The sequence below is a fragment of the Carettochelys insculpta genome, chromosome 15, assembly GCF_033958435.1.
Source record: "Carettochelys insculpta isolate YL-2023 chromosome 15, ASM3395843v1, whole genome shotgun sequence".
NCBI lineage: Eukaryota > Metazoa > Chordata > Testudines > Carettochelyidae > Carettochelys > Carettochelys insculpta.
In genome coordinates, this window is record NC_134151.1 from 32841278 (window position 1) to 32857152 (window position 15875).

The 15875-nt window shown below is 61.0% G+C and overlaps 1 protein-coding gene across 2 annotated transcripts in view; it reads right to left on the bottom strand.

Moving 5' to 3' along the window:
• Nucleotides 1–15518, bottom strand: part of ANXA6 (annexin A6) — a 67685-nt gene extending 52167 nt beyond the window's left edge. Inside the window, exons 1-2 of one of the 2 annotated variants that reach the window (XM_075010169.1) lie at nt 15266–15518; nt 8115–8176 (exon numbers count right to left, since the gene is read on the bottom strand). In XM_075010169.1, coding sequence (XP_074866270.1) covers nt 8115–8132 — 18 coding nt within the window. In that variant the 5' untranslated portion in view covers nt 8133–8176; nt 15266–15518. Of the gene's footprint in view, nt 1–4290; nt 4348–8114; nt 8177–15265 lie in introns of those variants that run through there. The other variant, XM_075010171.1, reaches the window with a different exon arrangement.
• Nucleotides 15519–15875: the final 357 nt, after the last annotated feature.

A 15875-nucleotide genomic window follows, 5' to 3' on the forward strand; every position in this document is an offset into this window, starting at 1 on the left:
GATGGTGGTCCGAGAAGGGGGCCTGCCGTACGCTGGAGGCGTGGGCCTGGAAGAGATGGTGCCGCAAGATGTAAATGCGGTCCAACTGGGAGTGTGCAGATTTATGGCCCACCACCCGGACGTAGGTGAAACCGGCGTCCTCGTCCAGGTGGTGGCTGCGCCAGACGTCCACCAGGGAACGACGGTTAATGAGCTCCCTGAGGACGTCTGCAGCGGCCTGGCACTTCTTGGTCCCCGTGCGGTCCCGCTCCTCTCGGGTGCAGTTGAAATCCCCGCCGAGGACCACGCACTCGCAAGGATCGATGGTGTCGAGGAAGGCCACCGCCCGCCGGAAGAAGGGGGTTCTCTCCGGGCCGAGTGTCGGGGCGTAGATGTTGACAAGGTGAAGAGGCAGCCCCTCCACCCGCACCCGGAGATACAGCAGGCGGCCCGGCACGACCTTGACGCTCCCCAGCACCTCGGGCTGCAGGTCTGGGGAGAACAGGGTCGCTACCCCGGCCCGCTGGGCCGAGAGATGACTAAAGTGGACCCCGTCTCCCCACTCCAGCCGCCACTTGGCTTCGGCGGCCGGAGTAGTGTGGGTCTCCTGTAGAAAGGTGACCGAGTACCCCGCCTCTCGGAGGAAGGAGAGCACTCGGCACCTGCGGAGACCTGACCCGCAGCCCCTGACGTTTAGTGTGGCAAAGATGAACGGTGCCATTTGGAGGGCTGGGGAGGATCCTCGCCAGAGGGAGCGCCGGCGGTTCCCGTGGGGCCACGCAGCAAACCGTGAGCGACGCCAAAGGTGACGAGGGCGTCACGGAAGCCACGGGCCCGTTGGTAGACCGTGGCGTCCCTCTTCCCGGTCCCCTTGCCCTCCCTCAGAAGGGCCCTTGCGGACTCCAGGGCAGAGTGAAAGTCTCCCCAGCACTGGAGGGAGAGAGTAACCTTGTTCTTGGAGCCGTGAACGTCCTCCAAGAACTGGCGCATCTCGCCCGCCAGCGCGTGGGGTGCCGAGGTCTCGGGGTCTTGAGAACCCGTCGGCCTCGCATTCTTTTGGGCCCCCCCGGCCAGAGAAGAGGTTGGGGTAGGGACTGGGGCCTGAGTTTGGGAGGGATGAGGGCGGCGGGGGGAGAGCAGCCCCGGAAGTGCTGGGAGAGGGCAGTGCAAGAGGGGCCTCCTGAGGGGTTACGACCTCGGGGGCAGGTATGAGTGGGCAGGGGTAAAAAGGAGGGGGGGGGATGGGGGCAGGGGAGGTAGAGATCAGTGGGGGAAGAGAGGGGTCATGGGGGGGAGGGAAAGGAGGGAGTGGGGGGGGAGGAGGAAGGGGAGGGTTTAGAGTGGGGGGGATTATGGGTTCTGGAGCGGGGCATTGGCCGGGAAGGGGTATGGCGGGGGTGGCAAGCAGTGAGGCCAAGGTGGGAGCAAGGGCGGAAACACGGGCCAAGGAGGTCTCCAGGAGCGGGGCTTCCTCAGGCAATGGCAGGGTAGAGGTTGAGGTGCCGGCACTCTCAGCGGGAGGCGCCGGCAGGTCGGGGGAGAGGGTATCGGGGTTTTCAGTTGCGGGGACAAAGGGGGGGGGCAAGGGGAGCCCTAATTCTCCTGGGGCGTCCGGGGGCTGGCCGACCTCCGCCGGGGGGTCATCCCTAGTTGAGGGAGGGGTTGCCCCTTGGGACAGCTCAGGGCAGAAGGAGGTGGCAATTGAGGGGTCGCTGGTGGGAGGGGTGGGGGAAAGTGGGAGGGGTGGGGGAGAGTCCATAGGCGGCCCACAGGCCTCTAATAGCAGGCCTTCCATGTCCAGGGCCACCGGGTGAGGCCCAGGGCCTCGACCTCCTGCGAGAGGAGGGCGAGGCCGGGAGCCACCTCCTCCGGGCGCTCCATTACAGCCGCCTGGGTAGCGGCCGGAGGGGTGTCGGAGGAGGGCGCGGGCACAGGGAGGGCCGTCTCGGCCTCTTTTGGGCCGAGGGGGTGTTAATCTCCTCGGCCACCGCTGTGGCAACCTCCGTCGCCTCCGGCAGATGGTTGGTAGCAGGGGGTTCGGCGGGTGGAGCGGGGCTGGCGGATCTCTTGGGTGCCTTGCGCGGCACCTCCACCCCGTCCTCCGGCAGGGTGGGGTGCCGGACGCGCGCACCCCCTTTTTTCCTTTTCCCCCCCACCAATACCCAGCCCTCCGAGGAGGCGGGCTGGGCAGTAGAGGAGGAGGGGCCAGGGGATAGGGCCGACAAGGAGGGAGGGAGGGAGGAGGGGGGTGGGGCGGCGAGGGAGAGGAGCGACCCGCCCTGGGGTGGGCCCTCTTTTGGTCCTGCCGCCGGCCCTGCCTCCCTCTCCTCCACGGGCCCGGCTTTTGTGCCCGCTCGGGCGCCGGTGCCCGCTTCTTCTCTCCCGGCACCATGCTGCCGGGCGCCCTCCGATGCCCGAGCGGCGATGGATCCGTCCGGGCCTAAAAGAGGAGGGGCGGTCCCAGGGTCTGTCGCGGTCGGGGCGCCGCCGGTCTCGTGGCTGACACCCCCCGGGTCGGAGGAGGTCCCGGGCTCCTCTTCTTTGTGCCGGGCCAGGGGGCAATCCCTCCGCACATGCCCCGCCGCCCGGCACCCAAAGCACCGGGCCTCCCCCAGGGTGTAGAAGACCCGGTACTGGGCCCCTTGATAGGGCACCAGTATAGTCCCCTCCTGGGCCACCCCGCCCTGTGCTGCCGCCGGCGGCAGTTGGACTCGGGCCTGCCGGCGGAATGAGAGCACGTGCCGGAGGGCGGGGTCTTTGCAGCCTAGGGGGAGGGGACTCAGGACCGTCAAAGGCCGGCCCAGGGCGGTGAGGAAAGGCAGAAGGGCAGCGTTGGGAAGGAAGGGCGGGACGGACGAGAAGACCACCCGCACGCCCAGGTCTTCCAGCGGCTCCAGGGGCACGTGCACGCCCCCAACCGCCAGGCCCCTCTCCACCGCCTCCTGGGCGGCGGCCTCCGAAGCCAGGAAGAAGACGATCTTCCCGAACATCCGGGAGGCCGCCACCACGGCCGCGGACCCCACCACCCGTGCCAACGCCCGCATGTAGGTTTCCACGTGGGGCGAGGCAGCCACCAGGAGGCAGCGGACCCCGTGCCTCCTGGTGAGCGCGGGGAAGGGGCCGCGACCATCGGGGATGGTAGTCCTGGCGGAGGTGGAAGGAGCAGGGTGCGGGGCGGCGGCCGCCGCCTGGGCGTACGACCTGGGGGCCGAGATGTCGGGGCCCCCAGGGGTGGTGGAGGGAGCAGGGGGAAGGGGAGAAGGGGAGGCTGCGGCGAGTGCTTAGGCAGCGGGGGGGAGGGTCCCCGCCGCGGGGGGTTTAGCCTTCCGGGCGGGGCTCTTGCCCTTCCTTTTCCCCTGGCCCTTCCTGCCCTTTTGGGGGGGTGGGTGCGGGGCCAGGTTGCTGGAGGACGCCGCGGCGGAGGTGGTGGGAGCCCCGGAGCCTGTGCCCGCGCCCTCAGCCAACATGGCGGCAGAGTCTTGGGCGGCCCTGGATGAGTGGGCCGCCGTTTCGGGGGTGGGAGGGGTGACAGTGGAAGACGAGGGGAGGAGGGGGTCACTGGATGACCCTCCGGCGGGTGTGGGGGTCATGGTGGTGGGTTTGTAAGATGGGGGAGGTTTGTTGGGCGTGGGGGCCTTTAAGAGAGAGCGGGGGAGGGGAGGAGAGTGGAGGGGAAGGAAGGGTGGAGGCGTGGCTGCCCCTCCCCCACCAGCCGGGCTGAGGACCCAGTCAGGTGGGGGAAGGGCAGAGCAAGGGCAGTGAGGTCAGGGGAAGGTGAGACCTAAGATGGCCGCTGCTCCCAGCACAAGATGGTCAGATGGCTCCTTTTCTGCACTGGGATGTGAGGGAGTAAAGTTTGTGCGTGTGTGGCGGGGGGGAAGGGGGGGGCCTCAGGCGGTTGGGTGAAGTGAAAAATAAAGGGGGGTGGGAGGGGGCGTGGGCACAGCCAACCTGGGGGAAATGGGGGGGTGGGGGTGCCCACATGCGCCTGAGGGTGGGGGGGGGCCCACAGCAGCTGCTGCAGAGCCCTCAGGAAACCAGGGGGAGAAGGAAGGGGCAGCTGGTTAGAAGGGGGCCTAGGTGGAGGAGGGGCCCCCAGCGGCGGCTGGGTGTGGGTGGGGGGGCAGTAAGGGGGGGTGGCTGCAGGGGTGGGGCAGGGGCACACCCTAACACCCCACCCCTGGCTATGCAGCCACCCCTCTGGAGCCCCGGTGGAAAGGAAGGGCTCTGCCCAAACTCACTCCTCCCAGGCCACTCCACAGGAAGAGGCCTGTGGAGGGGGCCCAACCGCTGCTTTCAGAAGCCCCTTACCTTTCCTGGGGGGTGAGGATGCAGCAGCTGCTGGATGAGGAGGTGGGCTGCTCAAGTGGGGGGCAGCAGCAGTTCCCCTGTCTTTGGCAGTGTGGGGAATGGGGAGCAGGAGAGCGCAGTGTTGCTGAAGGCTGGGAGGAATGAGTCTCCCAGAGGTCATCTGCATGAGAATGCAAAAGGTGTGCATGTGTGATACCTTTTCAGGCAAAGCCTAATGGGTAGCAAGTCAGCCATGAGATTTGGTCTATTGTAAACGTGTAGTTGTAAAATCACAATTTAAGCTGACACTTAAGGTGGGAGTTGTGAGATCTCACCAGTGCTCTGGGTTGTTGTGGGGGACAGGGCAGTCGCCTTAGCTGTGTAAGACATTGATTACACAGGGCTCCCTGGTTTAAAGCATTGTGAGAGAGAAGTGGGAGGGGTACTGGTTGAGCCAGCTTGCTGAGTGCCTTGGCCCTGCCTATGCCTTGGCTGTATACCTGTAAACCTGGTTCGACTAACCCTCCCCACCTGTTGAAAGATAGAGCTGGATACTAGGGTGTTTGTGAAACCCCACACTAGAGATACCAGGAGTTGAAATCACAGAGTGGCAGCTCAGGCCACACAGAGCTGAAATCACTGGGTTCTGCCTTAGGGCAGTCTCAAGCAGTGGGGTTAGGACCAGCGAACAACAGCAGGACCACCGGGTGGCTAGTAGGAGCAGTGGCACCTGCTGGGCGGCTCGTAGGAAAGACGGCGACTGGCGGGCGGCCGGTCAGAGCGGCGGTGGATGATGGCGGCGGATGACAGCAAGGGGAGGCTACAGACAAGTGGACAGCTAGTATTGCCCTGGTGATGTATCTGTGGGCTTTGGGTTTGGGACTGCACCGCAGAGGGTACACCCTGTAACTGTGTGTGTGTGTGTGGAAAAGGGCCAAGAGCCCCAGCAAGAGACTGGGTTCTACTGCATATGGGGATGGTATCTGGGTAAAAGGGGTTCTGTCTCTTCTCTGCTGAGATATACTGCATCTGTCGCTGTAACCTTGGGGTAGGTTACGGTCATTAAACAAGCCATTTCTATCTCAGACTCAGTACTTGCGAGGGGGAGCGGGGGAAGAGAACCGCCTTACAGGCACCCAGCACAGGGGTGAAATTGTCCCAGGCCACTGGGTGGGTGCTTGAGCCGGTTGGTTGTATCCTTGATAGGAAAACCCCACAAGAGTTGAACCCGGCCCTTCTGGCAGGCATCTGGCGTTAACAGAAGGGTTACACCAGTGTGCCCAGATGTCTGTCCCTGAAGGGAGGTCCCTTGTCTGGGGACAGAACTTCCCCAGCAGAAGAGAAGAGAGCATGCCAGCTTCCCCGCAGAGACATGGGGACCTCCGTCCCCCAGGGAGGTAAGCAGTGCTGCTCCCTGACAGCCACAGGGTGGCCAGCACCAGGATTGAACCTGGGCCCTCTGGATCAGTAAGGGGCAACGTGGGCTGCTGGCAACCATGGGGGTTCCATGTGCAGCCTGCAAACCCCCTAGCTGCTTGCACCATGCATACACTTCTCATGCACCAGAGCACCAGACCCTGCATGTCCAATGCCGCCCCCTCCCTCCCAGCCATGCACGGCCTGGTCGGTGCTCCATCCCCTCCCTCCCAGCCACACACAGCCTGGTCTGTGCTCCATCCCCTCCCTCCCAGCCGTGCACAGCCTGGTCTGTGCTCCATCCCCTCCCTCCCAGCCGTGCACAGCCTGGTCGGTGCTCCATCCCCTCCCTCCCAGCCGTGCACGGCCTGGTCTGTGCTCCATCCCCTCCCTCCCAGAGCTGGAATGCCACAAATCAGCTGTTTGCGGCATTCCAGCTGTGGGGAGGATCGGGAACAGAGAGTGAATCAGGGGATCTGTGTGCCCCAAAAGTGCTGGGAGAGGGGGGGAGGAGGAAGCAAGTGTGTGGCTCTAGTCCCCCTGAGTGTGAGAGATGCGTCAGGGTGGGAAGGCTGATGGGGCCTGTGGGGCCACAGCTGGAGGCCCACTGGGCTGCAGGATGCTGTGGGCCACTGAGACAAAGGAGGGCCACTCGTGTGGTTCACCCACTATTGGCGGTTGCCCATCCCTGCTCTAGATCCAGACACACAAGGCGCTGCAGTCTGAACTGAGCAGGGAGACTGTTCAGCCAGGGGCTCTAACAGACTCACCCTGGTGTGGCTCGGGCACAGAGGGGAGACACAACACACCCTGCAGGGCGACTGGGCGCATGGCATTGGGAAGACGCGCCAGCCACACACGCACATGGGGGCTGCTAGGGATCAGCCAGCAGGAGCTGCCCTCCAGCAGCGGCTGTCGTGGGTGCCATGCAGTCCACTGGCACCAGGGATGGGATTGCCCCTGCCCTGGCCCAGGGTTCGTCAGCAAGGGGGTGTTTCCTAATAGAGCAGCCAGATGGCGAAGGGACCAGCTTTCTTAGCAGAAGGGAGTTGTTCTTTTGCAGGGGAATCACCACATGGATTTCCTCTGGGTGTGAGAAGTCAGGCTGGGGCATGGTAGGTTCACGGAAAAGCCCACTAAGGACACAGCTGAGCACTTCCTAGTCCCAATATGCGCTACAAATACTAACTTGTCCTTCCTCACTGCCACTCTGAGTGCGGTCGAGAAACTGCGGAGCACAGAGGCTAAGTGTCATGGGCAAGGCTCCACATTCCATTGGTAGTGGAGCTGGGAACAGAATGTGGGAGCCTGAAACTGAGCTATACATGCACTTAGCAAGAATGGTGGGGAGGAGAAGGATTCCTCCCCCAGTCTGATAAGTGCAGGGTTTGCAGCAAACTGCATCCGCCATTAAAGGTCGCTCCCAGGTGGCTGTCCCTGCTCCAGGCAGGGGGGAGCTGCGGTAACCTGTCCCTAGACTCACTCATCCCCATCCTCACCCCGGCTAGGCTACAACAAGGGGATCGCACAAAGCTCTCCCACCGAACTCCTCAAGCCTCCAGCACCCGACTGGCATGTGGCATCCAGCCACAACCGCCCCCTGGGCACTTTAAAACCAGGGCAGTGGGGCCAGCCTGCGACCTCCCTCATGTAAATCTGGAGCCAGCCCTTTGGCTTCTGCAAAGCTGCTCTGGATTTCCCCGGAAGCAGTGCAGACCACAGTCAGGGCTGAGATCCGTGTGAACAGGTCTGATGTAGAACCTCCCCAGAGTGAAGGAGAGGGTTGCTGAACACTCCACTTCTGGCTCTGGCCAGGATCCCTGCACTCCTCTCTCTAGTCCCAGTTTCCTTTCTTCTTCTTACTAATTCTTTCCCCCCTTTCTGTTCCCCTTTGTCTTTCTTCCCAGATCACAACCACTGGGATTTTACTGTACATCTGCTTCATGTTTAACCAGAGAGCCAGCCGAGCCCAAAGCCTGTGTAAACAGTCTCTGTCAGCAAGACCTCAAGCCTCTTTGACGTCCCTCCTGGATGAAAGGCAAGGCCAGCTGCCAAAGCCAGCACTCCTTCACTGCTGCTCAGGCTCTTAAAGCTGCACAAACAAATTAAGTCCCCCAGCGCTGAGCAGAAAGGCTCAATTATCCATTACCTCTATGGCAAGAAACACAAACTGGGTCCGTAGATAGTGGCACTCAAGGGCTGGGACTATCAGGGCTCCCTGATAAAACATGGCACAGATTGGTGGGAGTCAACCCTTCAGCCAGAACTCTGCCTGCTTTACACCGGCAGAGAGACGCAAAGCAACCAGAGCAAACCCAAGAATCGGTCCCAAGCACAACATGGGAGATCCCTGAGCTGCTCCGTTTCTGCAGAGGAGCTGGCAGGAGGTAACCAGTGCTAGGACACATCCCCTAGAGCATGTACAGTACCTTTCCCGTGGGTGCCATGGCTTCGGGATCAGAGTCAACAGAGGAGGAGGAGGAGGAGGAAGCTGCAGAAAAAAAAGGAAAGAGACGTCAACCAACCCGTCCTTTCACCCAACAGTCATACGGAGGGGATTGTGCTCACAGCCACAGCAATGTAAATTCAGAGAGATGCCACGGAAGTCACCGGATCCACTTCATATTTACACCAGCACAGCCAAGGAGACGTTTAGCCCATTATCAGGGCAGCAGGTGGGCAGAAATTTCGAAGGTGCCCAGCATGCAAAGAGGTCTTTCCCCTTCCTCCACTGTAAATCCCTCCCCCCCACCTGTCTAAGCCTTTGGGCGGGAGTTTGGGTGCTGGGTGCAGGCTCTGGGCTGGGGCAGGGGATTGGGGTGTACGGGAGGTGGGCTGCAGGCTCTGGGAGGGAGTTGAGTGACAGGTATGAGGAAAGGGGTGCAGGCTCTGAGAGGGGGGCAGCTGCAGAGACACCCTCCATCCCAGGGCCAAAGGGTTGTGCCAGCAGCCATGCAAAGTGGGCGGAAGCCATTCTAGGCCCATTGTGTGGCTAGTGGGGGGCCTCCTGGCTGTTTTAAATTGCTGGGGGGTGGGGCAGGGAATTCACTGGGGAGGGGAGAGCACACAGGGGTGGCCAGCTGGGCTGGAGAGAGACCCAGCACCAAACTCCAGTGGAGCGAGGCCCCAGCCTGGGAATATTCCTGGTGCCTGGGCACCACGCCCCACAGAACTCACCTCCCTTGACCGTTATGGCCAGGCTCACACAACACACCACTGCAGGGCATGGAGGCCTCTGTCGGGCGGACAGGCCGCCCAGGTTTGCTCTGCCCTTTGTGTCCTCTCTTCCCTAAAGCCATTCTGCAGGCGTTGATAGAGCTGGAGGGCGGAAATCAGCCAGCGCGTGCTGGCACATGGCGCACCATTCCAAGAAATCACTGGCACTCACCAGCGAGAGCCGCACACACACCTCAAGACAGACACCGGGTAGGGCACGGGGCAAAGGAAGACACACACAGCTTTGCCCTGAGGCAGTAAGGAGCAGAGTGTGGCCCCTGGAGAACAGCTGCATTCTGGGGTGCCAATAGCAGCCCGCGGGTGGAACACCTGCTAGAGCCGCTGGCCGTTCAGCACCTGGGGCTTAAGTGCAGTGCTGAAAAGACCTCGGTGCTCAGGAGACAGCCTCTCCCCCTGCATCCTGAGTGCTCGAGATGCTCCTGCTGTTTCTCCCTCAGGCTGAGCTCCCCACGGCTGGTGAGAGATGACCCCTCTCCCGAGGCCAGGTTTGGGGAGATCACACAACGGCCCTGGCTCCTCTGGGCCCTTTAGCCCCTGGCTGATCGCTGCGGCGCGTTCGGTCTCTTGCCGCACACTTGGTCTCCGCTGGAGACAAGTTCTTGCCATGGCTCAGGTCACACCTCCTCCTGCTGGGACTGGTGATGGGCCCAAGCCAACACCTATCAGTCGATGGAATATCTCCCACTGAACTCAGTGGACTCTGGACCAGGCCCTGTGTGTTTCCACGTGTGTAATTAACCCCCAGCATTGCTCCAGTTCCAGTAACAAACTGTATGGCCCTACAATGAAACAGACAGACCCCACGGGAGCAGGCCAGGAAGATTCAGATGTTGCCCCAGGTGGAAGAGCTTCCCTCTTCCTGCTCCAGTCGCCTTGTATTCTCCTCTCCCTCGGCATTCCCAGCTGTCCTCTCGGGAGCTCATTTACTGGAGATCTCTAGGGGAGGGATGAATTGCTCTGGATGGCTACAGAGCAAGCAGTGCTAAGCAAACTTCCCCTCCAGGGCTCTGCCCATACACCTCGGGCCTGGCCTGCACTAGCCCCTGCTATCTCAGCTCTTGGCTTCTCCCAAGGAAGCCACCCACTGTGTTCAATGGGCTGAACTGTGTCATGAGCTCAACCTCCACCTGGAGCTGGCTGGAAGCAGCAAAGAGGTTTTATTTGTAATCAAAGCCTCATTCCAGCTCAGGCTCATCAGGAGTGGAACACAAAGGCTTGATCCTGGCAGGCCCGATCCTGGCAGGTGGGGGCAGGGAATTCATAGCGGGGAGAGCACACAGGGGTGGCCTGCTGGGCGAGAGAGAGACCCAGTACCAAACTTCAGTGGGGCGAGGCCCCAGCCCGGGAATATTCCTGGTGCCTTGGCACCACGCCCCAGAGAACTCACCTCCCATGACTGTTATGACCTTTATTGGCCCCCACGCAAGGCTGGGCCTGACTGCTGAGTGAGGACTCAGAATGGAGCTCGGCATTCGGAGCTGGCTGAGTGATAACTGTGGGCGAGGCATTTGCCTCAGGAACAGCACCATGTCCCTGTCGCTTGACGTCGCCCTGTGGCGAGCTCACATCCCGTACCAGCCTCCTGGGTGTGGGGCTGGCGGCCAGACAGACCAGGCGGGGAGTGGGGCCCTAGCTGAGCAGGTGCTGTAGCACCACGAGGAGAGAAAGCCGGAGGGAGCCAAGCCATTCAGGCACATCTTACAAAACCCGGGGGCAGCCCTGCCAGGCTGGAGAGCCAGCTGAGGAAACTGCCATATGGGAACCAGGAACAGTCCTGGCTTGGGGGCTCTGCTCCTTCAAAATCTGGGGCCAGGTCTCCCCCTCAGCCCCACCTGCTGCCCTGCCCAGAGTCCCTCCCCCGTGCAAACTCCGTCCCAGAGCCTTGTGGGGGAGGGGAGCGTTGAGTGGGGGAGGGGAACTAGCTCTGAGCACCACCAACGTTTCTGCAAACCTGAAGTCCCTGGAAAGAGGGGTGGCAGGTGCTGCAGGGCGGCCACCTCCAGGTACAGCCGTGGCACAGAGCACCTGTTCCAGTGCCGACCCATTCAGACACAAGGGATTTTGGCTCAGCCTTGCCTGGTCTGGCACCGGTGAGGGGAGTGAGTGCAGGGCCACAGCATGTTGGGGGCCTGAGAGAGAGGGTTGGCCAGAGCTCCCAGGTGGACACAAGCCTGCAGGGGACAGGAGCTGGAGAGGAGGGTGTAGGGGAGAGGGAGCAACAGTCTGAGGAGTGATGGGCCCTGCCCCAAAGGGCGTGATGCAGCAGGAGGCAGGGCGGGCAGCTTGCATGCTGTGTGCTGTTAAATTGGGCTTCCAGCAGGGCTGTTGTGATATACCTGCAGGGGGAAACTTACTGAGGGAAGAAGGGAAACTGAGGCACCAGCCAAGGCCAGGGGCTAACTGGAAAAGCCCCTGCTACAAGTGACAAGCTCTCAGTCCGGACCCCCTGCCATGAGGGGCTGCGTTCAGAGACCTGGCAGAGCTGGGCTCCCTGCTCACCGTTTCACACCGGAGTCCCTGGGGAGACAGAACCCACCTCAGCCTCACCCCATCCTCTGTTTCTCCGGGGAGCTGGTGCTAGAACCAACTGCTACATTTCCAGGTGTGCGGTGCCGGGCAGCCCCCACTCGGGGGCTGCGCCCTCTATCCGGACGAGAAAGCAAGCCCATGCCAGAGGCACAGAGCCCCGACCCCTGGAAATACGGCTCGGTTTCATGGCAGCTCACTGCAAAAGAGAAACTTTACCCCCATGGAAACCAGTCCTCACCGCTAAAGCCACTGCAACACCCATGGCCTCAAGGGCAGAGATTTGCCCAAGAGGGGAGGCCATTCTCCTTTTAGAGAGGAGCAAAAGCCCACTGAGAGAGGCAAACAGCTGGAGATCGGAGCCGGGAATGAATGAGTTGATTGTTATCTGACACCCATTGGGTCTCCACGTAACTTATATCCCCCCAGTGTCTTGGAGCCAAGGCAGGAAAATTCCACGGTGGCCAAGCTCCAGTCAGGCAGGGCTCTCATGCTGGGAGCAAACCTACTTTACATGCATTTTGCTCCCCCTCTGATCTACCTCCCCAAAGCTGGGCTATGTTTGCAGACGGCCAAAGCTCACTGCACTCTCCCATTCATTCCCAGACGCATCCATGGGGAGGTTGTGCGGCCGCAGAGCTGGAAGAGCGGGTTTGCCTCATTGTTCCAAATGAGGCGTCAGAAGTTCTGCGTTCTCTTCTTCACAGCCACAGACTTCCTGGTGGCCCCAGGCAAGTCACTTAACCTCCTCTGGGCCTCAGTTTCCCCCTTGCTAAACTGGAAACAAAATTGTCTCAGGAGTGTTGCAGTGCTCTCCAAATGGGAATTAAGTGCTTTGAGAGGCTACAGAAGTAGCCGGCACCCTCAAGGTTTGACTTGAGTCACAAAACATGAGCACAGGGCAGGATTTCAAACTAGCGGGCCCTGCTGCAGGTGAGGAGGAGGGGCGCTGGCGTCTGCTCTGCTGGAAATGGAGTGGACTCTTCTGCCCCACTTTGCTATCTTTTCTTTCTAAGGCTGCCTCAACTGCTGCTTTGCCCAGAGAGGGTGGGAGAGACCTGCCTGGTGGGGGCTGAGAGCGCTCAGCTCAGATCTCCAGCTGGCAGCGAGAGGCCTGGCTGGCTGCTGGCAGACAGCCTGGTGCTGCATTGCAGTCTGGCTGCAGGGCAGAGATCCAAAAACCAGCCAGAGTCAGCCCTCCGCCTCCGAGCTACGCTGCCTGACTGCAAACCAGGCAAGAGGCACAGAACCCGGCCACCCGGCTGGTCGTCCCGACCTGACCCAGTGGGAGCTGGTGTGTGCTCGCGGAGGCAAAAACCTCCTGGCAGACTCTTTGCCTGCTGTATTGTCTCGGGGCCGGGTCCCAGAACTGGGCTTTGACAAATGCCGAAGAAAGAAGCCTGGAGAGTAAAATACCAGCACCGGGCAGGGCTCAAGGCTGAGAGCAGCTGAACAGACAGGCCTTGCAAAGGGAGCCCAGCACCTGCCATGGCTCCTCAAGGCCCAGAGCTGTGCTGAAAGAGGGCGGGGGTGTGTGCAGGGTACATGCACAGATGGGGCACTGGGTGGGGGAGGGGCTGGTTGCAAACATGGCTGCGAGGAAATAAAGAGACTTGTAGCTGTTGCAAACTTCCTGCCTTACTTCCTTTGACAGAACACCTGCCCAGGCCTGGCTCCCCCCTCTGCATGTAGCCCCAGGGATCTGAGCCACAGGCACTAGACAGAGACAGCCACACTCATCTCACTGGTGTCTGCTAACTCCTAACGGACAGCATCTGGATCATAGAACCCGAGGGCTGGAAGGGACCTCAGGAGGTCATCTAGTCCAGCCCCCTGCCCAAAGCAGGATCAACCCCAACTAAGTCATCCCAGCCAGGACCTCGTCAAGCCGGGATTTAAAAACCTCTAAGGATGGAGAATCCACCACCTCTCTAGGCAACGCACCTCATTGGAACAAGCAGCTGCCCAGGGCTGCAGCTGGCCGTCTGCATCATCCCTGCTCTAGGACGGTCCACGCCCATATGGGAGCCCCCTCCCCCATCCACCCTGGTCTCTCATGGAAGAGGCAAGGCCAGGTCCAGCTACGCAAGACAGGCAGCCGGAGCCAGTCGCCCCTCAGGGCGCTCATCAGAAGACAAAGACGGGGGCGCAGATGGGCGATGAAATATTCAACACGCCATTGTGCTGCACAGCCCCCGTCTGCAGCACACCCCCTGATGGGGGGCAGACGGGCCCCTGCTTGGGGGGCTGGCCCTACGGGACACCGCGGTGCAGCTCCTTCCCAAAGGCCAAGCACCAGGCAGAGCGGCTAGCGCAAGGGAGCCAACAGAAAGCCCTGACGGCTGGGGCTGGGGCTGGGGCTGGGGGCTGGGGGCTGAGGGCGGGGCGGGGCGGAATCTGGGAGGTCAGGCAGCCCTGTTTGTCCGCTCTTGGGCAAACACAAGGAGTCACTGCTCATTAGGTTTTGTCAGAGCTTCCAGGGATTTCCTCACTGCACCTAATAAATCATTGACCCAGCGGAGGGAGAGCTCTCTGCTGCTGCATCCAGGGTCCCTGGGGACTCAGCAGCCCCACCCTTTAAATCCTTGGTAAAGTGGCAGGATAATGGGGTTGAGCTCCCCTCCCACACAGGGCCAGGGAAAGCCTTGGTGCATGGGCCAGGCACAGCCCCTGCCTTCTACAGGCGGATTTGCTTCCCCAGCCAGCCTGGCCCACCTTGGCACAGCCCCTCGGAGCAGCAGGGCTGTGGTTTTCTGTCATTCCCAGCCCTGCCAGTTCATGCTAGGGTGGCACATGGACCCAGACAACGGACCCAGAGGTTATTTTTACAGCTGGCAGCAGTACTCTGCAAACCCCTCCCCAGCTCTTACCCAGGCTCCTATCAGGCTGCAGAACCAGGAGGGATTCACTTCTTCTATGAACAGGAGGGAGGTTTTCAGACAGTCACACCCAGAGCAAAAGTGAAGCCACAACCCCCACCCCCCCCCAGCCCAGCCCCCTGCAATCAGGGCGTTGGCTCGTAGACCCTGGGCTCTTCATGTTAAAAGGAGCACCTTGTAGGGCAGCACACGAAGCATCGGGAGGGTTAAAAAAAGATGCAGGAGCCGCCTCAGAAGGCAGAGACATGGGAGTGACAAAGGCAACGCTGTCCGTGTTTTACAATTCAGCCGCAAGCCTAAGGAGAGACAACCCAGCTCTGCAAAAAGGGCCTAGAACTCAAGCTCCCCACACCCCCGGCCCACGAGTCACTCAAACATGCATTATAAAACACCTATTGCATGGGAGATTTAGGAAACAGGAGAACACAATTCTCTGGGGCGGGGTCCGCTGTCCTCAAACCAAGTTCACAGATTTAACTCATCCCAAGGGGAATTTTGCAGGGAAATTTTCCTTTTTCGGTCGTCCGCCCTAATGCCACCACCAATGCCCTTCAGTTGGGGTTTGCACCCCTGGCACAGGGCCCAGGACACACCCACTAGCTCCCAACCATCTCTGATTATAGAAGCGTCACCCAGACTCTCCCCCAGGGGATCTCAGGGGTAGAGGGGGCTGGAATGAGGCTTGTTTGCTGTTTGGAGAGCGCCAGGGAGACTTGTGAAGAGTTTCAATAATATTATAAATAATAATTAATTTGCTCTAAGAAGAAAATGACCCTGAAACTCTCCAGGAAGCCAACAATGTTGCAATGCAGGCAGGAGAGGCTATTGGTTTGCCTCAGTCCCATTGCTTGCCAGACCCCGCTTCCCTGTGACCCGCCCTTGTGCTCGCCAGCTGCCCCTCTGAGTGAGGATCCACCCCCGGGATGGTCCAGACTTACATGTTCAGCCAAGGCCTCTTCCCCTGGAGCAGCCCTTCTCAGCCTGCAGCCAGACAGCCCGGAGCTGTGCAGAGCCGCGCTCCGTATGGCACTGAGCAGCCTGGCCTCGTTGCACTGCAGCTGTTTCCTCTCCTCTGGCGGAGCAACGTCACACGCTCCAGAGCCTTCCAATCCGGGCTAGCCCCCGGCTGTTACCCTGACCTCCCAGGCAGGGCCGAGGCCACCAGGAAAGCCACTGGTGGGGTCCCCGCTGCCCGCCTCACCCGTGGCAGCAGAGAAGGAACAGGCCCCCAGAAACTGACGTGTCACCCTCGTGGAGAAAAGGCCACAGGGGGCAGGGGAATAATCCAGCTCCCGCCTCAAACTGGATTATATTAACACCCGCCATGCCAGAGCTCAGCAATGCTGCTTAGGAGCCACCTGCAACAAGAGGGATAACTCAGGTGCCTGTACAGGCTGCAGAGACAGGACCGCAGCCCCCCGCGTGGAGGGCACAGCATGGTGGAAAAGCCATTGTGCTTTCCCCAGTGGCCCTACACCACCAACTGCTGTCCACCTGGTGATGTGCATTAGGTGGCATGCACTGGGGAGAACCCTTGTGTGCACTATA